The sequence below is a fragment of the Mucor velutinosus genome, assembly GCF_035048745.1.
Source record: "Mucor velutinosus strain NIH1002 chromosome Unknown tig00001563, whole genome shotgun sequence".
Lineage (NCBI taxonomy): Eukaryota > Fungi > Mucoromycota > Mucoromycetes > Mucorales > Mucoraceae > Mucor > Mucor velutinosus.
The window spans coordinates 2,571,732-2,596,446 of NW_027041904.1; the positions used below are offsets into that span (position 1 = coordinate 2,571,732).

The following is a 24,715-nucleotide window of genomic DNA, read 5'->3' on the forward strand; positions in this document are numbered from 1 at the left end:
AGACATGATAAACCAAAGAAGCAAACAGCAGAGATAGCATAGAAGTAATAGCAGCAGCACTTACGTCAAGCAGGCAAAAAAATTATCGAAACCTAATAAACAAATTCGATTAGTGCTTGTTCTACATCTTTCTGTGCTCGTTATCGAATGGTACCTATTATATTCCAATTCAAAGAAGCAGTATCAAGTATTTTTAACAGTGCAAGGTCGTGTTATCAGATGATAGAGTGTTATTTTCAATCAAAAAGGTTCCAAAACCAATATGGGTTGATACTAAACGCGTTTTGCAAAAAGGCTGAAAAAGGGGTAATGTAAAAATGAGAATGCACCCTATTCGTCGACGTCACTGCTATCATATATAGCCTCATCAGTCTTCTGCCGTGGCAGCCGTGGTTGCGGTGCTCAAATTTGTATTTGTGCAGTGGCCATTTTTGTGATCAGACTTGACTTGGTCTGACATCCTTCGAACGTTTTTGCAAAGTTTGACTATAGAAAATGCCATTGTCGCGCCCAAGTTTCTAATACATTCATAGAGAGTTAAACATGGCCCATCGAATGGTGCTAGCTACATTCTGCTTACAGACTAAAAATAATAAGCAATTTTCAAAAATATGAAAACAGGTTTTTTGTGAATATATCGAAATCTAGCATACAAAACTCTCATAGAAACAATTTCCAGTGTTGCATTTTACTATTACGATTAATTTGATTTAATATGTATCATAGAAAAAGTTTTCGTTTTTGGGGTGAAAAACACGATTATTTGATTTTCAAGAATTTTCCCTTGCTAGTACTCAAGTAAAAACGATGATTTTTATGAATTTGCCATGACCCAAAAAAAAATTGAGATAAAGCGTTAGTAAGTAAGGCGTATCAAAGGAGAGACGTTTGGCGCTATTCCAAGCGTCCACAACGCTTTGTAGCATGAGTTATTCGTGCTTCAAAACGGCCAAGTTTGGACAGAATATAGCCTAAAAATAAGGCTTAGTATGTTGTGCTGCCAAAGAAGTGGGTAAATTATAGTTCTGTTGTCTAATGTCCCTGAAGTTCTGCACTGTACGGGACTCGATCCCTAAGTTAGAAAACTATAGCTCGATTGTGCGGAGAAATGGCTGATACTGGACATGCAGAGCCGGCACTAGCACGATGAGAGAAACAATCAGCGAAATCACGTATCAATATCGACGGAACAGAGATTCATGGTAATAACAAATTCTGTAATGTAATAATTGACATCAGTAAGCTGTAATGAAATCTGGTTTAAATGAATTATCCACGATGCTGCACTGCCAAAAAGGTCATCTTTAGGCAAAATTATCCAAAATCAATCGCTCAAACGGTATCTTTTGCTGTAGTAGTCGCGCATATACGTTTTCTTTTGCGCTCCATCACTAGTCAGTACGCGCCCTGGGTTTATTTTATAGACTTGAGCATCGTATGGATGCTTCTGTCCTGTTGTTATTGAAGAAGAAAGACCAATTTTTGAAAGATAGCATTGCAATAGATGTCCAAACGAGGTCCTCCTGTTTTGTAGAGCAAACACGAGGAGCAAAATTTAATCAATCGAAAGAAGCCTGGTCGAATTGGCAGTTGTATACGAATAATGGTGTCGAAACACTGATGTTTTATATAGAGTACTTTTACACTTTACTCGGCTGCTTAATTATTTGACAGCCAATGTAGCGACTTAAATCCAATCATATGCTTAGCAACTCATCAAAGTGGACATATAAGCTTTCTGATATGAAATATTTAGCATCAATATGGGGCAAAAAGCAATCCCCCCCCCACTTTTGCTGAAATGCCCAGCACAACTTCAAACTTTTGCCAAACCACAGAGAAGTAAGATATCAACGGTTTTTATTTCAACGTTTTTCAACACTAACCCATCGATTTATTACGCTTAGCTACTCGTAACCAACAGACTCTTAAATAAACATCATGCTTCAACATTGACTTATTTTAAAAAATTCTCGTCAATTATTCATCCAATCTAAAATTCAATTGCATTATCGTTTTTTCCGTAAAAACCAGCTACGGAGCATGCTACTTTTAAAGCTGTAATATCGACTATTCAAAACTCGATTTTGCATGTATCAAAAGTTGCTCGAACATGGTTTTTTTTTTCAATGGTAGCCATTGTCCCAAGTCCATGGTAAGTTTGCATAAAATCAAAATACACTTACGTTACATTACAATCAGCACGTTGAGATTATCAATCAAGGATCTGAAATCTTGTCCTATCCAAGTCTAGGCAAATCATGGCTGTACCAGACTAAACGCAGATACAAACATGCACACTAATTCTGAAGTCGTCATCCATTGCATGTATTTGGAAGAGGTCCATACTGACTCTGCCTCATTCAAATTGTTGTAGAAACAATCAAATACAACCACTTTATGAACAAAGCCCCCCTTCAACATATCTCTCTAGTATTTAACATCAATGAATTTGCCTTTTATCATGCCTAATAATCTATCGTTATAAAAGCAAACAATTTTTTAATGTATACAAGAAGAAATCAATGAAAAAAAGATGGAAAAAGAGAAAGCAAAACAGTACTATATTAATCTAAATTTTGGAGTTGTTGTTATTGTTGAAAGATGTTTCTAGCATATACATCTTCTACTTTGATGACCTGAGCAGGATGACCCATGAGATAAAAGGATTGCGCAACTTCTTGACTTTTTGCACATGAAGTAACAATGACATGGTTGGAAGTACGAGGATCGAAAATGGGTAAAATGTACTTGAGAAGAATTTTTGTCACATCTTGCATAGTGACATCCTGTAGATTGATAAGTCAATGGATGTATACACAATGGAGTTATGGTTCTATATATAAATGTACCTGAACAGCTTTAAAAAACTGACACTTTTGTCGCTTTGATTGTCGCAGCACCTTGTTGATGAATGATTGAGCAGCTGCAACTTCTCTCGTGTTCTCGCAATCAGCAATATCAAAAATCACACTGCTTTTGGCACCTTCTAAAGCATAAATATCTAATTGTATTTCTCCAGTAGCTAGTTGATGTGTGGCATTTTTGACATGCTCAAATGCGCCCAAGATGTTGGAGGAACGCATTATACACAATGATATCAGTCCAGATTCTGTTAAATTGGATAACCAACACTTGTAAGAAAGGCCAAGTCCTCGCACTAGCCGAGTATAGACACCTTCCATGGCATGCAGCATTTCCATCAGCACTAAAAGAGGTGGAATTTCGGGTGAATCGAAATCAGAGGGTCCCTTTGCCGAATGAATAGAAAAAGAACTCTCCGTAGCCGGTAATGCCACAATCGTTGTCTGCAAAGAGGCCAGAACTGTTACTATCGTACATTAATTTGCATGTATACCACTTACGCATTGCCCTGGCCTTTGACCAAATAACCCAAAAGCATCTTTGGAGCGGATGACAGGCGGGATAGCTTTTACCTTTTTCTAAAGAGCTTTGTATTAGCATGGCCTGAGCTGAATAGCCTCAAGCCCGACTTACCTGGTGCAACTTCCACGATCTAAAGACACACTTGGGTTGCTTCAGTCTCAAGATGTCGCCCATGACATGCACCCTTAAATTTTCACCTCGACATACTAAGGGAAAACAAACAAAAGCTAAGTGACAATAGAACTCTAGTGGTACCCAAACTTACAGATGGATCTAAATTCATTCATGTCCTGGATAACTTGGCTGGGGGCCTTCTTCATTTTATCCAGTACCTTGGGAAGAAAAGTATCTTGATATAGATAGCTGCAAGAGGCCTCTGTTGATTTTGTGATATCCGTGTTGATGGCACGAATGGTCCAGTCTGTGACCAATTTTCCGCTTCTCTTTGCTTGTGGAATATCATTCAGTGTCTTGTTGATGGCTACCACCAGTCTATATAAACATAAAAACAAAAACGCCCATGAGTGTTCTTGTGTCCATATTTGTTTTTCTTTCATAAAACAAACCTGTCATGTGTAAATTGAATGTTCCACATGAGATATCGTAACCAATTTACACCTGCTGAATATTTCTTGGCCTCCACTTTGATGGTTATCACAATGTATTCTCGGAAGGCTCCTTGGTAGCCTAGCGAAGCGTCGTAGGAAATAATGTCCAGGTCGAGCTTCTGCACCACATCGTCATGCGATATGAAGTTCCCATCGTCTAGGCAGATGGGAGAAGCGAAAACAGTATCCATGTACATTCTACCATAGGGTCGAAGATGAGAAGGCATGCTGGATGTGTTCATGTAGACTGAAATGGACACAAATGCCGAAGAAATGTCTATAGCAAATAAGGTTGGTAAAGCGGATCACATGCTACTTTACATCTGTTGCTTACCATCGTACTGGATGAAGAAGGGTATATTACTTGCAGGACCATCTCGACTGACATGTGCTTGAACTGGATTGTTGGGTAGCTTGGCGGTGGCATCTACTAGTTGGCAGTAAGGGTTGACGGCAGTCATGACTTCGATGGATGAGATGCTGGACACGTCAGGTATAGGAAACCCTTCCATGATTCTAGATGGGATTTGAGCTTCGTTGATGCGGTTGGCATGGTCTAACTGAGCAGCTAGTAGCTGTAAACCTTCTTCTCCTAGATAAGCTCGTTGTGCCTCGACTCTTGCATTTTCTTCCTTTATCAATCGTTCAGACATGGCGAGAGATGGTTTTCCAATCAAAGCAGTGTATGCTGAATCGATATAGGTTCTAGGTAATACGGGATTGTCAATACTGGAAACATGTCAATCAATGAGAGGAATGGTTTACTTTTTCAACAGGTGTAGCCAATCTTGTTTTGTAAAGTCGACAAGCACGTCTAGATATTTTGCTTGCTGCAAAGCATCTACGAAATCATCGCTACCTAAATCACCGTAAAGACAGGCTGTGCATTATACGTTATTACTAATATCCAAACACTTGCACACAATAAAACATACCTGTGATAGCGGGTAGAGCTACCATGTAGGTTGCACGAGTTTCATATTCATCTAGAAACTATACCACAATTAAGGAGAAGTTTTTTCAGGATTCACAACAAATAAGATTACCTTGAGCTTTTCCTTTCGAATGAGAGCAGCCATTCTATCCATATCAATTTCGAGCGAATGCAAGATGGAGTGCAATGTCGAGACCAAGGTAGGGACAATGTCGTCTGCCTTTGCCAAAGGTACATTTTGAAAACTCGCTGTGATGGCGATTCGGCTTCTTTCTTATATTCTGAAATCCAATTCCGTACAATAAGGATCATTCCTCTCCACAAAGACTTTCTTCAGTGGCGCAATGGGTGTCTCGCTCAAATACGCATTGAGCATATGGATGGCTTGAATCTCCAAAAAGGCGTTCCAGTGCGGACCCAACCATGTCACTGTAATCTCGCTCATGTCCTCCAATTCATGGCCTGGAAAATAAACAATTTCTGTGTGGTCGTGCAACAAGTCTGGAATCATGGGTGCTGGTATCCATGGTTTGATGCTTCTCGTCATGTTGTGGTTTTTGTCCAGTATGGATTTATCGATTTGCTCCAATGTAGACAGTAGATGCACTTGGTCCAGTTTGCCTGTAATCACAATCACCAGGTTATCGGGTGTGTAAAATTGACGGTGGTAATCTCGAACTGTTTGGAAGCGTTGTCAGTGACATGATGGTTTGAAAGCGTTGTTTGTTATTCTTACTAGATTCGATTTTGAGAGTGCGCAGGTTTTCCATCAACCCACCTGCTTCATTCTGATAACCGCTTTCTTTTGGATACACGAGATGTTGTAAACGACGCTGCATAATATCTGTCATTGAATTCTCGCGGGCTTGCATTTCGCAATAAACGACCTGTTGGCATGATTGAATCAGTGTAAATTATGTGTGGCATTCAAGCTGTTACTTACACCTAATGAGTGGAGGGGGGGGGGGAGGATAGTCATTTAGAGATATATAATTAGCGCCAGTCAAACAGGTTGGTGTAATGTTATACAATACCAGCGTCTTGTCCATCTTGATCAATATGATGCACTTCTGTATAGAATCCTTCGTTTGTCAGTGTTGGGTATAAAATATGGTCCACGTACACTGGGAGTAGCTGCAGAAACCCATCGCTGCCAGCTGTTGTAATTGCTACAATCACCCATTCCCAATTAGTTTTCTACAGGCAGGCATGCCACCGTCCAACACTCACTGTAACAAGTATGATCCACGTCTGTCCAGGCATTTGTTCCTGGCGCATACGCTCTAGGAGCCAATGAATCCAGCGCACCCTACCTCATCAGTGAGTTTTATTGATCCATCATTTCAACCCCACGATGCTTACCTTGTATGGGTACTTTTCGCTACCAAGAAACACTAGGCTACAACAGGACATTAGCGGATGACATGCTACAGCGCGAATTGTCTAATTACTGTTCAAGTGTGTGTGGACATCCATCATCATTTAACACTGTATAAATATTTTGGTTTGTTAAATGTTTCAGGTTGTGTATCGTGTATGTGTGTGTGTGTATGTGTGTGTGTGTGTGTGTGTATGTATATATATGTGTGTGTGTGTGTGTGTGTGTGTGTGTGTGTGTGTATGTATGTGTGTGTGTGTGTGTGTGTGTGTGTATATGTTTTGCAATACCTTTTGTCGCCAAAGCCAAAAATCCACTTACAAGCGGCCCTGCAGAATCAAGGTGATTAGACATACACACGAGCACATGTTGCTCTCTTGTAAAAACCTTCAATGTCGGCATGAACAGCTGTTAACCCAGTTTTTGAGCTCTTGTATCGCTTGATCTGGATTGTTTCACATGGATCCACTGAAAATGAACTGAAATGAACAAAATCATCTGTCACTGTGGGTGTCATCTTTTCATCAAACTTGAAGAGAACAAAAAAAAAGAGAGAGAGAGAGAGAGAGAGAAAGAAGAAAAGAAAGGAAAGAGGAAACCATAGAAAAAAATAAAAAAAGGGGTACAAATAAACCGTTGTTTTTTTTGGCAATGTCAAGTTGTAAGGAAATGTGTGCTGTCGGCGTGAATGTAACCATCAAGGTTTCACATTGTCAAAAAGAAACTTTAGTCCCGTCATGAAGTTGTAATAATGCAAGGGATTCATTTTTTTTTTCTTTGGCTTGCGCCTCTTTTTTTCTCTCTCTCTCTCTCCCTCTCTGTCTCTTCTTTCTCCATCACTCTTCAAAATGTCAATTGATACATCCAAGCTAAGCGATCTATTTCGCTACAAAGAAAACGATACCGAGCTCAAAGGTAAAATCATCAATGTGGTCAATCAGATCCCGTACAATTGCTTTATGCAAAACCAAGAGTACGAGGCTGATTTAATGAAGCGATTGAATTTGAACAACTCACAAGCACCATCCTCTGAGCTATTGGACACGACACCCATTTCTCACCTGGAGAGAAGGCGAAGATCGACTGTAGTTGCTCTCGGTCAAACCAACATTTGGCAGCTATCAACTAGACGAGGTCACTCGGCCATGTATGCCGCTCTTGATTCACTAAAAAAGGACTACCGAACCCTTTACATTGGTGGTACAGGCACTATCTTGTCGCATCACGACAAGAGCCATGTCATTGACCCTGCTTCCATCTCGGACAGCGACAAGGAGTCGCTCAAGCACTTGCTCAGGACACGACACGACATGGCTCCCATCTTTATTGATGATAAACTGTCATCTGGCCACTATGAAGGCTACAGCAAACAAGGTTGGAACCAGTTACACGACGGATTTTGCTTTATATAGACTAACCGATCTCTTACAGTTCTGTGGCCATTGATGCATTATTTAATGTGGTCTGATAGCGTGGATGAAGTATCCTTTTGGAATAGCTATGTTCAAGTCAATCAGATATTCGCAAATGAAACCATCGCCAACTACCAGGAGGGCGATATCAGTAAGTTGTCATGGGGGGGGTGTGCGTGTCCATGGAGGCTAACACACGCTGTAGTTTGGGTCCATGATTACCATTTGATGCTTGTACCACAGATGATCCGACAAGCTTTGCCGAATGCTCCCATTGGGCTCTTTGTTCATACGCCATTTCCCAGTTCAGAGATATTCAAATGTCTTCCACGTACGTTGAATTAAGCAGATACCCAACAGGCTCATAGACATACTCACTCTTGATTCGGTAGACCGCAAGGAAGTTCTGTTGGGTATTTTGGGTGCCAATGTGGTTGCATTCCAAACGTACAACTACGCCCGTCATTTCGCCTCAAACTGCACTCGCATTCTTGGCTATGAATACACGCCTTCCGGAATCCTTGCCAACGGTCTCTTGATTCAAATTGAAATTTTCCCGATTGGTATCGATGTAGAGCGCACACGCTATCACTGTCATCGGCCTGGCGTTGCTCCCAAAGCCAAAGCCATCCGCGAACGCTACGCTGATAAAAAGATTATCATTGGTCGCGACAAGCTGGATCCTGTCAAGGGTGTTTTGCAAAAACTGGAAGCATTCGAAACGTTTCTGACAGATTTCCCAGCATGGCGGGACAAAGTGGTACTGATTCAAGTGACATCGCCTGGTGTTTTGGGTGCTACAGAACTGGAAAACAAGGTGTCCGAGATTGTTGCTCGTATCAATGCCAAGTTTGGATCCCTTGAATTTACACCCGCCAACCTGTTTAATCAACATATTGATCGTGATGAGTACTATGCTCTGCTGGAGGTGGCTGATATCGGTTTGGTCACACCTATCATTGACGGTATGAATACTGCTAGTTTCGAATACGTGGTCGCACAAGAGCAGCACCATAGCCCTCTGATCCTGTCTGAATTCACGGGTACTGCCAACAGTATGGGCGCTGCAGTCATTGTCAATCCTTGGAATTGTAAAGAGGTGGCTCGTGCTATTGACGAATGCTTGTCCATGAGCGAGGAAGAGAAGACACTCAAGTATCAGCAATTGAGTCAGTTTGTCACATCGCATACAGCTGCTTACTGGGCTCGATCTCTGGTCAAGGGCTTATTGAATAGCCCCAAGAGCAACTGGGGAACAACGACACCTTTGGATGTATCGCGAGTAAGGGCTGAATACAGCGAAAAAAGAAAGAGAGCTCTCTTTTTCGACTATGATGGCACGCTGGTTCCCATCTGTCAGAATCCTGAAGATGCTAAACCCAGCCAGCAAGTGATTGACGTACTGACCAAGCTCTGCAAGGATCCTAATAATGTGGTTTGGATCGTGTCTGGTCGAAGTCAGGTAAGCACTGCTTGGATACCGTAGCAAAACGCATATTCATCATCTCCATACTACTACGCTAGGACTATTTGGAAAACTGGCTGAGTCACATTCCCAACTTGGGTCTCTCCAGCGAACATGGCTGCTTTATCAGAGATCCCAACAGTAAGACATGGATTAGTTTCGTTGAAAATCTCGACATGTCTTGGAAGGACGATGTCAAGGAAGTCTTTGAATATTACACCGAGAGAACACCTGGTAGCTTTATTGAAGAAAAGGAGTGCGCATTGACATGGCATTATCGTAAAGCCGATCCCAAATATGGCGCCTTCCAAGCAAGAGAATTGCAGAACCATTTGGAGCAAAACGTGGTTGGTAAGCTGCCTGTGGAATGCTTGATTGGCAAAATGAACGTCGAAGTCCGGCCCAGCCTGGTAAACAAGGGTGTTATTATCAAACGTGCCATCACTCAAAATCCAGACATTGAATTCATGTTTTGTGCTGGAGACGATCGCACAGATGAAGATATGTTCCGCATCTTGGAGAGAATGGAGTTGGGTGGCGTTCAAATGATTCAGTTCACAGTTATTGTGGGTAACGTGGATAGAAAGACGCTTGCTAGCTGGAAGGTGGATTCATGTCAGGATTTACACAACATCCTACAATTATTAGTTGATCAATGAATAAAGACACTGGCTATTTTTAACCAAGTAGTATAATAATTACACGGGAAAACTGGGGCTGATAGGATCTATTGTTATATCAAATATTATGCAATCTATCTCATATAACATCTGCCTAAGCAAGATGATAGAGAGACTTGATTTGAGCAGTAGCCCAAGCACCAAGAGCAGCATGGACCTCCTTTGAAGGGTGAGCAGAATCATAAAAGAAATGCTTATCAGGATCATCACAAGCAGCAGTGTTGCCCACACCCCAGGCACAGGGACCATTGGAAGTCTGTTGACCGAGCTTCTCTGGATGTTTGAGTTGCTCAAGGAAAACGCGTATATTGAATAAGCTATTTGCTGTGCTAAAAAAAATATATCTCAAAAGATGAACACTGGTCGCAATGCATTCGTTGTATCACTGGAATGATGATTAACGTGGATGGGATGTAGAAATTGTGGCCACGTTCTTTGATGGATAAAACCAAAGAGTACTTTTTTCCAGGACTTGACTGTTACAGGCCGTAGTTGTGATCCAATGCAAGACACGTTGGCCGTTGAGGTTTTTGTTGTTTGTACAATGTCCCCCTGGTAAATGTGCAGCAGAAAGCCTATAAGTTTATATAATCAAGGCATGTGCGACTTGATGAATGTCGATCTGGTACACACTAGATGCAGGCTATCTATTGCATCACTGATAAGCTGTATCATTGTGTCTATGATATAGCGATACGATACTGTAGTACTACTTGACCAAATATTTTCAGCTGAATATTTGGGTGTAACAACATACTCTAATGTTAGATCGATGAATACAGTGTTTTACGCCTGTCATCATAACAAACGCGCGTCTATTGACAAGCAAATGTATAAAGCACAGCCAAATTCGATAGCTTTCAAGCCTTCATATCTTGACATGTAGGCCTTTCTGAGCCGCTGGAATGACGCCAAACAAATGTACTCGAGTAGTAGTAACTTCCTGACACCTTTGCTCAACTTTTTGGGGACCAAAAAAAAACATGGCCAAAAATCGACCAAAAATCATGAGGGGTACCTCATGATTTTCATCGAAAATCAAACGATTGCGTTTTTCACCTTGAAAATGGAGACTTTTACTATGGTATATATCAAATCAAAATGTTTCTCTCGATCCAAAGCAACCTCTGAGACTACTTTTATGAGGTTTTCATATGCAAAATATGGTTATTTTCGCTTAAAGCCTCATTTCATACTTTCAAAAATTGCTCAATAAGTTTATTCAAAACATCTATATTACTTGGCACCATCGGAAGCGCCTTGAAGAATACTCCAAGAATGTACTAGGAAGCATGGGCCAATCATCACAGCTTATATAGTCGAATTGTTTATAAAAGACTAAAGAAGTCGAAAAAATACAAAATCTGGCCAATATTGAGCAGGTAAGGATGCTCTGAGTTTGAATCAATCTTTAGCACTGCTGGTTGACCAAAATGCCTTTCTGAGGATCACAATGATGATTGGGATGCTAATGAGAAGGGGACCATGAATTTGACAGGATTATAGCTTAGCCTAAAGATTCTATTTTGATTTTGTTTGTTATATCTGACAACGCCAGTCAGCTTGGCTCACTACCAAAATACATGTAATCGCAACTTTTAATCATAATCTGCAGCATTTCAACATGACATGCTGACAGCACGCGTTTCATTGAATCGTTTAAAAAAGGCTACTGCCACTAGCCAAAAAGTTATTTTGATATGTACTGAGGATATTTCTTAAATTTGTATCAAAATTTTCATTAGAAGTGATAACTGCAATCTCGTTGACAGTTGGCAGTTTCTAAGTGCGCCTATCTTCAGCAACAATCAACTCCAATCTCAATTGAGGGTTGAGCCAAATGTGAGCATCTTTGTTCATATGATTTCCACCTTGATGTCCTCTTTCCTTACTCAGTATTTTATAAGCATGCTTGTGAATACGAACAAAGATTTTTGAGTGCTTAATTTTTCTAAATTTGATGTTCTTTGATTGGTCACGACAACACTTTTTCATGGAATATCCACTGAATAAGCAAATGGTTTCAAGCGTCTTGGAGCATGAGATATGGCTTAAAGACGCCACATTTCATGTATTTTGTTTGATGAGCATATATAAGCAATAAAGCAACTGTAATATAAAGCATGACGACTCGGACAACTAAAGCAGTAGCAGGCATATCTCACTTGAACAGAAGAAAGTTAATGATCCGTATATGGTAGCTATCATATGTAGTAATTACTAAATCGACTATTGGAAGATGTATCTGTGGAGCCATACCTGGGTCTTTTAAGTGCACACTATGCGAGAAAACCTACTCAAAGTGTGCCAAGCTCCGTAGATTTCAGGTACGCATACACTCTCGATAAGACTTCATGTTGAAGCACGCTTAGTAGTATTAAAGGTGTCTTATATTTATACGTCAAGTGTATCTTGCTTGATTTGACATCCAGACTTGCCTTGTAAAACGATAGTTCTCGCCTCTCATAAAAATGGATAGTATATACCATGTCAATGGTATTGAATCCCTGGACCAAAACCAATGGAGCCATTCAGGGCAGGCTTCGATCTGCATAATTCTACAATTCTTTTGCAAGCTCCGCCAAATGACCAATGTAATTTGTACTTACTATCTCTAACAAACGGCTACTCTCTGCTAATCAAACGATTCAATTTAGTTTTAGGATATGCTTTTCAAATACTCTCAGTATCTTAATTAGGTTCAAATGCTCAAATTCAGACTCCCGGGCTTGATATACAAAGTCTACATAGTTTTCATGATTGTCATTTGGTGTAACTCGCAAAGCCAGGGCATTTCTATATCGTTGACAACAAGCGGAAACTAATCAACGATGGCATTTGGAGACAACAGCCTCGTTTTATTTGATAATGCAATTTGTAATGATATGATGTATGATATGTAATGTAGAAATATAGATGCAGATAGTCATTCAAGGATGAACAGGACAATGTTCTGTAAAAGAGCAAAAAAAAAAGTGAGTGTTCTTATCAGATTGAATATTCACTCTTTAAAGAGCTTACTTGTCATGTGTAATCGAGAACCACAAACAGCACAAGATTTGGCAGCATTTACTGTTTCGGTTTCTGTAACACCCTGGTCATGATCCATCATTAATGAAGATGATGGCAGGGACAGGTTGTTGTTGATAGGCATTGGGTCGTAATAAACAAGCTTGATGATGATGGTAGCTTTAATATGAGCAATTGAATGAAAATCCATGATGCGTATACAAGAGATAAGCGAAAATAAGGAGACAAAGTGAGCCAAGGAAGAGAAAAAGTTTTTTTTTTTTAGGATAATCTCTTTTTCTCTTGCCTCTTTTATACAAAACAAGGACCAATTCACAACATGGAGGCATAAATTGTATCAATTACGATAATCTTGAGTGATACAACTCTCTTATCGATCAAAAGGAAGAGAACAACAACAAAGAAACATGTATACTTATCAAGAAAATGAGGGTATTTTTTTAATTTATTACAAAATCTTCCACTGCGTTTGTTCAATCTTTTCCTTGCAAGAGTAGTGAACGACAACACCGTTAGGAAAGACAGCAAATACACTATCAACGTGGATTCAGCATCGCTTGTTCACTTTCATAATACCAGTTCTTACCTGTTTCCAATGCGCTTGTTACATTGAGGGCACATCCGATCTTCTGTGATTTTGACAGCTCGAGACCTATAAAACATCAATTGTTCCTCGACCTAAAAATGTTACTTATCTCTCTGTTCCACGATGGCATGTGAAAAATGTGTGTGTGTGTGTGTGTGTGTGTGTGTGTGTGTGTCCTACCTGTATCTGCTCGGCTTTGAGCAAGTTTTTCACTACTAGATCCATATTGCGATTCTTGTTTGTTTCTCTTATGTACTTTTCAAAAAACGGGAATAGTCCAAACAAGCGAGTGGAGGAAGGCAAGATAGCCAATACTTGGCTTGCATCGATATGAGATCCATGATGTGCTAGTAAGTCCAAAGCGGGCTCAATCAAAGGCTTTTGCTGGTTGCTTGTAGGTTGGAGATAGACTTTGAGCAGTGTTAGGTACATTTTCTCTCCCTTGACTGGATCCTCTTGATAGACTTTGGTGCAGTATCTGTATACACATGTCAGAATGAGGAGCAGAGATGCATATGTGTCTGATAAAATACTTACTCTTCTGCCATGACGTAGTTTTCGAGTTTGTATACATAAATATCCAGAGCTTGATCGTGCTGCCCGATACGACTCAGAAGAATAGCACGTTCCTCGAATAAATCTATATTAAAATGGTGTTACTATTAGTTGTTGTTGTTATATACGTATGTGTGTTATCAATAAATACCATCTATGGGTAACCGAGATAATATCTTTTCAGCTTTATAGCAAGACGAATCAGTCAGGAATGAGATAAGCCTAGATCGCACGTTGGCAGTTGCACTTTCTTTATCGACTACAAGTCAAATTAGCTTTTTGCCTTAGCCGCAACAACAACAAGTCTACTACCTCCGTGCTTATCTGAATTGATTTTGTCAAGATAAGCTATAACAAGTCTGTTATGAAACTCGGTGGATTCATCATGAAGCTCCTCGATAATGTATTCCAAATACTGAATGGCTAGATCGCTTGAAATAGATTCCAAATGGTGCAATACTTTCTCTCGTGGAAATGTCTCTACCTCGGTTAAATCATCGATGAAGATCTACAGTTGATGTCAGCACTCGAGCACAAAGCATAGCGAAACACGGGCCAACTTACATCCATGCCATGCTTGGGATCCTTCTCCAGCACCCAGCGAGAGTACTGTAATACAATATCAAAATGATCCAATCCTAATTTCTGTAAATACCGAATGGTAGGTAATACGCCTCTCAAAGGCCCATCTGATTGCTTTCCTAGTCTGTGATTTGTTCAATATACCTTCAAGTATATACAAATAACTTGCTACATACTTTTCTAGTAGATCCAAGGCTCTAGCATGCAATCCTTTGCAGTTGTATAAATCAACCAGTTCTTTGTATTTCTATACATCCTTTGTGAGTACATACTGGCTAGCAATGTTACTGCCATCAACGCACCTTTTTATCCATCAAGATGTTTTCGCACTCTTCCACATCACAATGATTTTGAACTCGGAGCAAGGGGCCCACAAGAGCGTCATTTGTCATCATGTAGGATTTGAGGAGCGAGGTATCTACTAAACTGGCTTGATAAAGTAAATCGTCTCCATCTCCACTGTTGCTGCTGCCATCTGACTTGAGTGAGGCGCTGCTGTTGAGTCTTCTGGCTAGTTTTTGTCGCTTATCGGTAAGATAACGGATCAAATAACTGACAGCATCTCGCAAATTCAAACCAGTCAGGGGCACTGTCTCTTTCTTTTTCAGTTGATGGCTCTGATGGCTCGCTACGGTCGTTGCTTTGCTTCGAATCGATGCTGCGCGGCTGGAAGGGCGACTCGTCGACTCGTCATTAAGGGCGGTTGATTTCTTGCTACCAGGCGAAAGCAATTCACTGTCCTCAGGCAAACCTTCTTCATCTTGGTCTTCATCCTGATCATGATGTTTAGCAGCCAAACTGCCAGATATCATCTCTGGATAGAGACGAATGACTTCAGCAGCGGGTGTATCCAACTCTTGAAACAAGCCGAGTGCTGTATCATACTCTCCACAGCGGAACAAATCATGTGCATAGGCTGTGCGGATCGTGTTGAGCTTCTTTTCCTTGTTCTCTACCAGCACGGCATCGATTTGATCCAACAAACTCACTGCCTCTTTGTATTCCTGTCTTTCCACCAGCTGATCAATCTGAACAGAGAAACTGAAAGGTGTGAGGCGGTAGATTTGAGAAGTGCTGGCTACGTAGACGAGTTTGCCCTGATTGAGGAACTTGGTATTGGCGAGATCAATCTGCTGTACCAGTGTGAGCGTTTGAATATTGCGCACCTCCACATGCTTTGGCAAGATAGCAATCACATAAGGGTAAGAGTAGCCAATCTGTTCGGGTGGGCCTGACCATTCAATGCCCACTTTCCGTGTGGGTGTTCCATCCAGACCCAAAAAGATACTGACATCTATTGTTCCAACGCTTCAGTATCCGAGAGCATTGCTGTAGTGCCACTATTATCACTTACGATCTCTAGCCAGCAGCATCTCGTTATTGGGAATCTTTGTAATCATTGGTTTTCCACCTCTTGCGCCAATGGACATGTTGTATAAACTGTTCAGCGTGCTCATGGGGCCCGCGTCTGCGGAAACACCAGTAGGAGCAAACAGTTCCGTCAACTTTCCTTGCTCCACATCCATCAGTGCATATTCTGTAGAGAATCCCAAGCAAATCTTTGTTGTGCCCACCCACGACATGGTTTTGATGCGGTCTGGTATATTCAGTTCTTTTGTCTCGAAGAATTCCGTGTCTTTCCATACAAATACAAATAGCTTCTTGCGGACAGCCACAGCTAACCGTGTTGTTAGTACGGGGATCTGTTCTTCAGGACTCATCTCCACCATGGTTTGTATAGCAAACAGGTTGGCTCCTTTGGTTTTGCCTAATGCCATGCGCAATTCAAATGTACGTAAATCGTGAAGACTGACCAAACCATCTACTTGTTACGATCAGTGGGGGGGGAGTGCGTGGATGCTGATGTGTAGATAGATATTACCTGACAGCGATACGAGTACGTCAATCTCCTTGATAATGTCTAGTTGCTCAATAGGCTTTTTGGAAAATTGCTTGATTGTTTGTACAAGCGTAACCTCAGGCACTTGATTATCATCAGCAACTATTTTGAATTGTATCAGGAGATGTAAGCTACATATTCGAAAAGGCGCTTACATAAAGGCTCTTTGATATCATAGATAAGAAGCTGACCCACACCAGTGCCTATCAATAGTCTATCACCTAACATTGAAGCAGTGAGCGTCCTTGTCGAGCAGCGTGCTCATCGTTCAAATCTACCATGAGCAAAGATGGATTCGATGCGAGTAAGTTTATCGACAACTGTTGTTACTTGAAAAGCGTCGTGCATTTTACTCGTTCGACGTTGTTTTCAAGCGATGATGTATAGTGAAATTAAGGGAGAAAAAAGTAAAAGCTCTACAAAGTGTATCATCTTTTTTTTTTTTTAAAGCATGTGAGGAGAAAATGCAGAGCAACACAGGTTGACTTCCCGATCGCTTAACGTGGTAGCATTGCTACTAGCCGATCTATCTCGCTACACTCAATGTTGTCGTCTCCCTTTGGGTTCTCGCCAAAGACATTTTAAATCAGACATTATAACATTTTGGTATATCAAGTAGATTTTAAACAACCACTTATTAGCTAGTAAAAGAAAGGTTATATCAGAGCCAGGAGGAGGAGAGGAGGTATCTCCCTCAGCATCGTTTTTGCTTACACTGATATCAAACGAGGCCTATTATTGAGACAATGTGAAAGAGAATCCAAATTTTATGCAGCAGTTGTACATCACAATCGCCATTTTCTGATAATACAATTGCCATATCATTCGCCTCTGTTGATGCTCTCAATAAGATGGCGACATAAAGCTGGTCATAAGTAAATACATGATTCAGAACATGTGTAAATTTTACAGCGACTTTTTTTTTTGAGATATAGCCATTGCAAAATATCCCTTTATTCATGAGGCAAAACTCTCCTAAAAATGTATTCGGGCTAATCAATTTTCCTTTCAATTCCATGATCCCCATTTAATCAGCATCGCAATCGTCATTGCCATCAACAGAAACGCATTTAGGTCAGACAGCAGCAGTGCCGCCGCCAATTTTGGTTCAAACTCAGTTTATTATTTCTGTTCAAGATTGGGTAAATTTTGTCTTTTTTCCTTTTCTCTTGGCTCCACTCGATTTCCTTCCTATCACTGGTCTCTCCTTTTTCCTCCATGTCGTCCATCTGGTCTTCCTAATTCTGGCCCCGTCTTCAACATCATTCGTGCTGTCGACTCTATCCAACGGAATTTCCACTTGTGCTTCGTCGATATCCCCACCATCCTACGCCTCCCCTTCCTATCCCTTCTTCAACACACTCTCCCCCCTTCCCATCCTCTAACACCTACATTCTCACCTCCATCCACCATCCTCAAAGACCACCCCACAATTCGTCTCCACCTCTACGGTTCTGACATTTTCGATTACAACTCCAATAATCTCACCCTTGATCTCAAACAATCTTTTCGCAACCTCCCTCACCCAACATCTACCTCTCGAGCCATTACCATGATCCGAGCCCATTCCTTACTGTTAAACACATTTACCCTCCAAACCATGATACCTCGCTACCCCATACATCTCTTAACTGCCTCACAACTGGACATTACCAACCCCCCAACCATTGACAGCCTTCATTCCTTTCTTACCTCCATAATCTCATGCCAATTCGACCTAGAGTCACACCAATTCCGAATGGCTGATCCATCCACCAAGGGCTTCAAATCCCTTCCCTCCTCCACTCCTTTACCAGCTCCAGTACCGATCCTGTCTCCCAATCGATGGAAAACGTTTTGGTCCCTTCGCATTCCCTTGAATGCACGGAACACCTGGTACCGTGTTCTCCATCACAAAATCGCTACTGGTGAAACCCTTCAACGCCGCTTAAAAGTCCCTTATGATGCCACTTGTACCATCTGTAGATCATCCATGGAGACAACAGAACACTTTCTCTTCGCCTGTCCCATTAAACGCTCCTTTTGGACCACTGCTCTCCGTACATACATGCCACCGCCCATTAATCAAAACAGTTACTCTAACTTTAGAAAATTCCTACTCTTAGAACACTTCCCGTCTCGACAACAGCATCCTCTTTTTCCCGACTTATCTGTTCCCCAAGTATTTGCCTGTATGCTACACACCATTTGGTACTATCACTATCAGCATCTTTTTCAACACACTCCTTTCTTACCTTCTATCCTTCTCTCCTACCTCCAAAAATGCCTTTCCACCCTACAATCCCAAGAAACCTTAGATCAAGTTCTCTAAGTTGTATCCCATATATCCAGTCTTTTTCCCCCCTCCCTTTATTTAGGTGACGTTTAAAGGACTTTAAATAAAGCATTCATTTGCCCTAAAAAAAAAATTTTGTCTTTTTTAGACTTCTTAAATTTATTTTGTGATATTCGACTATGTAAATTGTGATGATCACCCTACGCTTCCTAATAAATTCTTGAAATACTCTTCAAGGCGCTTCCAATGGTGCTAACTGTAATAAGTGTTTTGACTGAAATTATTGGGCAATTTTTGAAAGTATGAAATGAGGTTTTAAGCGAAAATAGCCATATTTTGCATATGGAAACCTCATAAAAGTAGTCTCAGAGGTTGCTTTGGATTGAGAGAAACATTTTGATTTGATATATACCATAGTAAAAGTCTTCATTTTCAAGGTGAAAAACGCGATCGTTTGATTTTCGATGAAAGTCATGAGGTACCCCTCATGCTTTTTGGTCGATTTTTGGCCATGTTTTTTTTTGGTCCCCAAAAAGTTGAGCAAAGGTGTCAGGAAGTTACTACTACTCGAGTACATTTGTTTGGCGTCATTCCGGCGGCTCAGAAAGGTATACATGTCAAGATATGAAGGCTTGAAAGCTGTCAGATTTGATTATGTATTACTTTATAGAGTTTATTTACACGGCATAAATCACATCTTTGGTAGCTGCCTTTTACTGGAATAGCAGTTCTGTAGCTTGAGCAATTTTTAATTCGAATAGGAGGCATGTTGATTTTGGTAAAGCTGATTCATGCATATTTTGATGCGATATGTTGCTGGTAAGCTTATTAACAATGGAAATGAAACCCCAAATTAGTTGCTTAGATACTCTGGTTTTGCATATTCGCTTCGCTACAATCAAGCCCTCACATAGATCAATGTTACCAAGTGCTGAATTAGATGAGTTATGTTCTTCCCCCAAACCCCCTCCCCATTGACGGCTCTGCCGGTGGATTTATTCATCTTGTACGGCACACAATTCTTTAAATTTTGGAAAGGATATGATTTGTTTATTTTTTTTTTGAATGTTTCACAGTATATATATTAGATCACTTGGTATCAGAATCAATGCTGTACCTCTTTCTACTCAAAATCATGCATAATAGGGTGCTATTCAGGTGCATCTGAGCTGTATTTTTTTGCGATAGAAGTCGTTTCAGACCGCCAGAATAGCACCAAACAATTGCTTTCATCCAGCATTTGCTTACTAGCGCCTTTGCTCAACTCTTTTAAGGCCTGAAAAACATGGCCAAAAAATCGACTCCAAACCATGAGGGGTACCTCATGCTTTTCATCGAAAATCAAACGATCACGTGTTTGGCCCCAAGAATGAAGACTTTTATTATGGTATACGAGCCTTTCAGCACTTCGGGTGATTTTCTGATCTACGCTTCGCTTCGGTGGAAACCAACCTACGTTCAAACGGCTCGTTATGGTATATATCAAAGTAAAATGTTTCAATTCAAGGTATCCCTTAAAATTCCCTTTTGTGAGACTTTACTATGTAAAACCTCTACATTTTGGTCAAAACCCTCATTTCATACTTCTCAAAATTGCTCAATAGATTTATTCGAAATGCGTCATTTTGCTGGCACCATTGAATGCGCCTTGAAAGGCACTTTAAGGAAGATTGAGGGTGTTTAGGATGACCATCGCAGTTTTATAGTCGATTCTTGCAAATTAAATCAAACAGGTCGATTTTTACTAAAGATTGACAAATTGAAACCATGTATAATTACGAGCGGCGTGTGAATTAGGTTTGGCGGCGGCGGCTGACAAAATTAATGCCTCCTCTCTCCCTTATGAAGGCAATAGATGTTTTAAAGCTAAAAGGAAGGAAAATGTGAATTGAAACGTGCTATAGTTGGGACTGAATACCATCCACCTCTTCTGATACATATTGGTATGTTTGACAGGCTTACCAGTAACAGCTTTATTATTGAAATTTGGCCATCATGGGAAATGCAAGGTCATACACGTTAAGATTGACCACGTTTAGCCGAATAGAGCAATTTATTACAATTGTTTTGCTGAAATACAATATTAAGAGGGACAACGGCTGCCGGTCAGTGGGTAGACTATAAATACGACATTTCATGTTCTTTTTTCCAGAAGGATAAATTCAGATATGGGTTTCATAACGGAAACACACCTGCCAAAGTGTCCTCAGTCAATTAAATGTCTGATTGTCTCATAAGATTAAGGAAAAATAGATCCTAGGCTTGATCTGCAATGGCATCTCTATCCATACGCACAACGATAGATGAGTGCTCAACAATTGCTTGTTGTAAAACATAAAATACAACCGCGGTTATTGGATGAACCAAGATACCACTGTATCCACATCACAAAGGATATAAAAAGTAACTTTGCTCCGCTTCAACAGGCGTGTTAATCCCTTCAGCTACGTTTGATGGCTGCCCCTCGTGAACCAATATTGACTTAATAGCAAACAACAAGAAACATGAAATAAATGAACTGTGAGCACGTGAAATTAGTATCTCGATCCTGCTTTCTTAGACTTTTGCTTTTAATCCTTACAAGACAAGAAACGCCAACATGATCCATGATTACACAAGAATCCAAGGAGAGATGTCATTGTTAAATCAGGAACAGAAATTAGCTGTAAAAAAAAGCTATTTTCGAATGAAACTAATTTTTTATTGATGCTCAGCGTGTGTGTGTGTACATTCACAAAGTCGATACGGGGTGGTAGAACCAAGATGGTGGCCAAAACGATGATATAGCTCAATGGATCGGGACACAGGGACCTTTCAATTTTTCGGTCAAGAAAAACTTTTGAGCCGTTGCATGTGTGTTGCGTACAAAAAGCATTCCACTTTTTTTCTTACTTCTTCTTGCTCTTTATACTAATACGCTCATTTCTTATACACATCGTTCCATTCCTTTCATATTTAGACATAGCATCATGTCCAATTACTATCCTCATCAGCATCAACAGCACCAGCAGCAGTTGAATGGCACGCCAACATTGCCGCATCAACAGCAGTCTCTATTACATCAACCTCCCATTGTCTATGGCAATTACAACATGCCATCATTATCGTCCCAATACAACATGTATCCCTACTACCATTACCAAGCCAATATGGACCTGACAAACTCAAGCCCCATTTCAATAGCTTCTTCTGATGAGTCTCCTCGTACACCTCCCACCGCCATCAACCATAGCAACAGCAATAAGCATTTGACACATGTTCCACAAGGCACAGCCTCTTTGATGGTCAATCCTCTCGTGCCTCCTCCACCGCCACCACCATTGCCATCCTCGCCACTTGCTCACAACCAATTGAAATCAACAGAAGATCGTGTCAAGGCAACCATTGCTCGAGCCAATGCACTTCCATTGGAATTTTACCAGACTGAATTTCTCGAGTATTCAACTACACCATCTTCTGCTGGTAAAAAAAGAAAGCGCACTGTAACAGCAGATAATGAACAAGAAACAGATGAAAAATACACACAAGATCAAGAGTAAGTGTAATTTCATAATGTAGGCATAAATCAAAGCTTACACCAAAAGCATATAGCACTCGTTTATCCAACGATGAAATTCGACGCCAAATCCACATTCAATCTGAACAAAAGAGACGTGCTCGGATCAAGGACGGATTTGAAGAGCTAAAGCAGCATTTGCCTGGCTGTAGCCACAAGAAACTAAGTAAAGCAGCACTCTTGACACGCACAGTTCAGCAGCTGGAGCATATGAAAAAGATGCAAAATGAACTTTTGGCTGAAGTAGAGCGACTTGCCAAGGAGAACTCGAGCTTGAAAAAGTTTGCTGCTGTTGGCACTTACATGTAAATACCTATATGAATACCTTGCTTTATTAAAAGATTGAATTATGCTCTATATTGTTTGGGTTTACATGACACATTACAGTAAAATGATGATAGGAGCAGTAGCTGCATATTTGATGTTGGCTTCAATGCACTGTCGCTACACTTCAACCCTCAGCACACATGAGCACAACTCTTGTAGATCGTAACTACGTGTTATCGCAGCAGCAGTGGTACAGGTATACAATGAACTATGTATGGTGTTGCTTGGTTGCAGTTTCTATCAAGTAAATCTTGCTCAAAAAGGTATTCATGCCACAACTAACACCAACTTTTGCTTGTCAAAAACCCAAGACGCATGATACTGAATGCCATAACAGCAGTAGAAGGTCTTGGTATATGTATCAAGGTCTGGCTGCCATATAGATTAGATGCTAGCTAAAATGCTCATAGTCTTTAACAAATACATATAGTTCAGGGCATTTTTTGCTACTGATACATACTCCCATTGCTACAAACATGTAGATAACTACCATGTATTATTAAATATTGATTTTTATGCGTCATTTTCATCCAATTTGTTTATATGTGATGTGTGTACAAGACTAAATTTAGCATTGATTTTATGGTGGCAAGGTTGTACATGCAATGTGGGTGCGTGGGCTGGCAATTGCTCTCTCTCTCTCTCTCTCTCTCTCTCCTCTTTTCTCTCTTTCCCTTTCTCTTTTTGCTTTTCTTCTGGTTGAAAGATGATATTATCATTCCAACAACATCTGAGTAGTCTATTTATTTTAGTATGGAGTGTACAAATGACATTACAGCAAGACGATAATAGCGACAACAGCAGCTGCTCATTTATTAGCGGGGAAGGATGTATGAATGGTGTATGCAAATTTTGTGCCATGTGTCTTCCCAGTGTGTGTATATTAGCAACACCTTATTCCACTGGAGATAATGATGGCTCCACATGCGCAGTGACCAACCAGCCCTATGGTTACGATTTTTACAACTATTGCCTATCATCTGGCTTCAGCAGCAGCAGCAACTACGACGGCGATGAAGATGGTAATGACGATGGTGATGATGAAGGTATATAGCAGAGATGGGCCATTCTGTTGTGCCTACGCTAATACATGCATTTTGCGTCTCAGATGATTGTAATACAAGCACTGCTTGCTACCCTTACCGACAAGGGGATTCAGCACAGCAGCATGTTTGGAGAAATTTGACATGTAGCAGTTCTTGTCAGCTTATATTGAACAATGGATCTCCTCCACCAATACCTATTCCCATCACCAATATCACTACAGTAACCAACACACATCATCCAACATATGGTACCACTAGTAGCGGCAATGCCAATCCACATCGCAGCCCGTTTGATCCCAGAACCAGAAGCCCGACCTCAATAGCGCTGATATCCGTCTGCTCTTTTGTTTCCTGTCTGCTAGTGATATGGCTGGTAAGGATCGTATTCTATAAAACCAAATACTGGCCATGGATCAATCGCTATTTATGTTGCGGACTCTGTCATCCACCCGTCAAGCCCTTACCCACAGCATCACTGACATCCACCAGCAGCAGTAGCATGAATGAGTCAGCACAACCTCATAGTCGACCCCCTTCATTCCAATCCACTCAGCACAATCCAATGCAACAACACAGCATTCATAGTCGCAACAGCAGCTATACAAGTCTGCCATCGTATCACTGTCAAGACCCTTCGCTTCCAAAATATGAACAAGCCATTGTCACACAGATTCGTGGAATGTCATTTTTTGATCATCACCCTTCTGCTGCTACATCAGCATCAGCATCATCTGGGCAACAGCCTATTTGGATACCTATTTACTTGTCCTCGTCATCCGTCCATAATTCAACCATTGTGAGTTCGCCTGTATTTAATACGTTTTTGTCGTCCAATTCAGACTGGGCCAGGCCTCCCAACACCAGACATCAACCACAGATGCAATCCTCCTCGCAGACCTCCCTATCAATACAAGAGCTAAATGATCAGGAACAAGAGCAAGAGCAAGAGGAAAGAAGACGGCCGCAAATACAGTAACGAACGCCCAAATTGCTT

At 40.8% G+C, this 24,715-nt stretch overlaps 8 protein-coding genes across 8 annotated transcripts; 4 read left to right on the plus strand and 4 right to left on the minus strand.

Annotated features, from left to right (window-relative positions):
- Positions 1 to 2,591: 2,591 nt before the first annotated feature.
- On the minus strand, positions 2,592 to 5,801 carry ATC70_009455 (uncharacterized protein; the record flags this gene model as incomplete). The annotated part of the gene is made up of 12 exons (XM_064828687.1): positions 2,592 to 2,789; positions 2,853 to 3,308; positions 3,366 to 3,443; positions 3,499 to 3,593; positions 3,653 to 3,879; positions 3,954 to 4,272; positions 4,330 to 4,700; positions 4,761 to 4,875; positions 4,931 to 4,988; positions 5,042 to 5,178; positions 5,230 to 5,607; positions 5,666 to 5,801. The coding sequence occupies 12 exons, from the start codon at positions 5,799 to 5,801 to the stop codon at positions 2,592 to 2,594; spliced, it is 2,568 nt and encodes an 855-aa protein (XP_064685889.1).
- Positions 5,802 to 5,952: 151 nt separating this feature from the next.
- Positions 5,953 to 6,342, minus strand: ATC70_009456 (Cytochrome b5 heme-binding domain-containing protein; the record flags this gene model as incomplete). Its single annotated transcript, XM_064828688.1, has 3 exons — positions 5,953 to 6,098; positions 6,160 to 6,238; positions 6,292 to 6,342. The coding sequence occupies 3 exons, from the start codon at positions 6,340 to 6,342 to the stop codon at positions 5,953 to 5,955; spliced, it is 276 nt and encodes a 91-aa protein (XP_064685890.1).
- Positions 6,343 to 7,155: 813 nt separating this feature from the next.
- ATC70_009457 (uncharacterized protein) lies at positions 7,156 to 9,843 on the plus strand (the record flags this gene model as incomplete). Its single annotated transcript, XM_064828689.1, has 5 exons — positions 7,156 to 7,681; positions 7,739 to 7,870; positions 7,925 to 8,050; positions 8,112 to 9,181; positions 9,244 to 9,843. 5 exons carry the CDS (start codon positions 7,156 to 7,158, stop codon positions 9,841 to 9,843), a joined length of 2,454 nt encoding a protein of 817 aa, XP_064685891.1.
- A 2,951-nt stretch (positions 9,844 to 12,794) lies between these two features.
- On the minus strand, positions 12,795 to 13,084 carry ATC70_009458 (uncharacterized protein; the record flags this gene model as incomplete). The annotated part of the gene is made up of 2 exons (XM_064828690.1): positions 12,795 to 12,817; positions 12,886 to 13,084. The coding sequence occupies 2 exons, from the start codon at positions 13,082 to 13,084 to the stop codon at positions 12,795 to 12,797; spliced, it is 222 nt and encodes a 73-aa protein (XP_064685892.1).
- A 258-nt stretch (positions 13,085 to 13,342) lies between these two features.
- On the minus strand, positions 13,343 to 16,865 carry ATC70_009459 (uncharacterized protein; the record flags this gene model as incomplete). Its single annotated transcript, XM_064828691.1, has 13 exons — positions 13,343 to 13,427; positions 13,481 to 13,572; positions 13,661 to 13,958; positions 14,018 to 14,120; positions 14,187 to 14,294; positions 14,348 to 14,543; positions 14,600 to 14,741; positions 14,794 to 14,864; positions 14,920 to 15,911; positions 15,972 to 16,439; positions 16,500 to 16,619; positions 16,673 to 16,738; positions 16,796 to 16,865. 13 exons carry the CDS (start codon positions 16,863 to 16,865, stop codon positions 13,343 to 13,345), a joined length of 2,811 nt encoding a protein of 936 aa, XP_064685893.1.
- Positions 16,866 to 18,255: 1,390 nt separating this feature from the next.
- On the plus strand, positions 18,256 to 18,828 carry ATC70_009460 (uncharacterized protein; the record flags this gene model as incomplete). The annotated part of the gene is made up of 1 exon (XM_064828692.1): positions 18,256 to 18,828. One exon carries the CDS (start codon positions 18,256 to 18,258, stop codon positions 18,826 to 18,828), a length of 573 nt encoding a protein of 190 aa, XP_064685894.1.
- A 2,933-nt stretch (positions 18,829 to 21,761) lies between these two features.
- ATC70_009461 (uncharacterized protein) lies at positions 21,762 to 22,657 on the plus strand (the record flags this gene model as incomplete). Its single annotated transcript, XM_064828693.1, has 2 exons — positions 21,762 to 22,327; positions 22,384 to 22,657. The coding sequence occupies 2 exons, from the start codon at positions 21,762 to 21,764 to the stop codon at positions 22,655 to 22,657; spliced, it is 840 nt and encodes a 279-aa protein (XP_064685895.1).
- A 784-nt stretch (positions 22,658 to 23,441) lies between these two features.
- On the plus strand, positions 23,442 to 24,697 carry ATC70_009462 (uncharacterized protein; the record flags this gene model as incomplete). Its single annotated transcript, XM_064828694.1, has 3 exons — positions 23,442 to 23,505; positions 23,563 to 23,721; positions 23,784 to 24,697. The coding sequence occupies 3 exons, from the start codon at positions 23,442 to 23,444 to the stop codon at positions 24,695 to 24,697; spliced, it is 1,137 nt and encodes a 378-aa protein (XP_064685896.1).
- Positions 24,698 to 24,715: the final 18 nt, after the last annotated feature.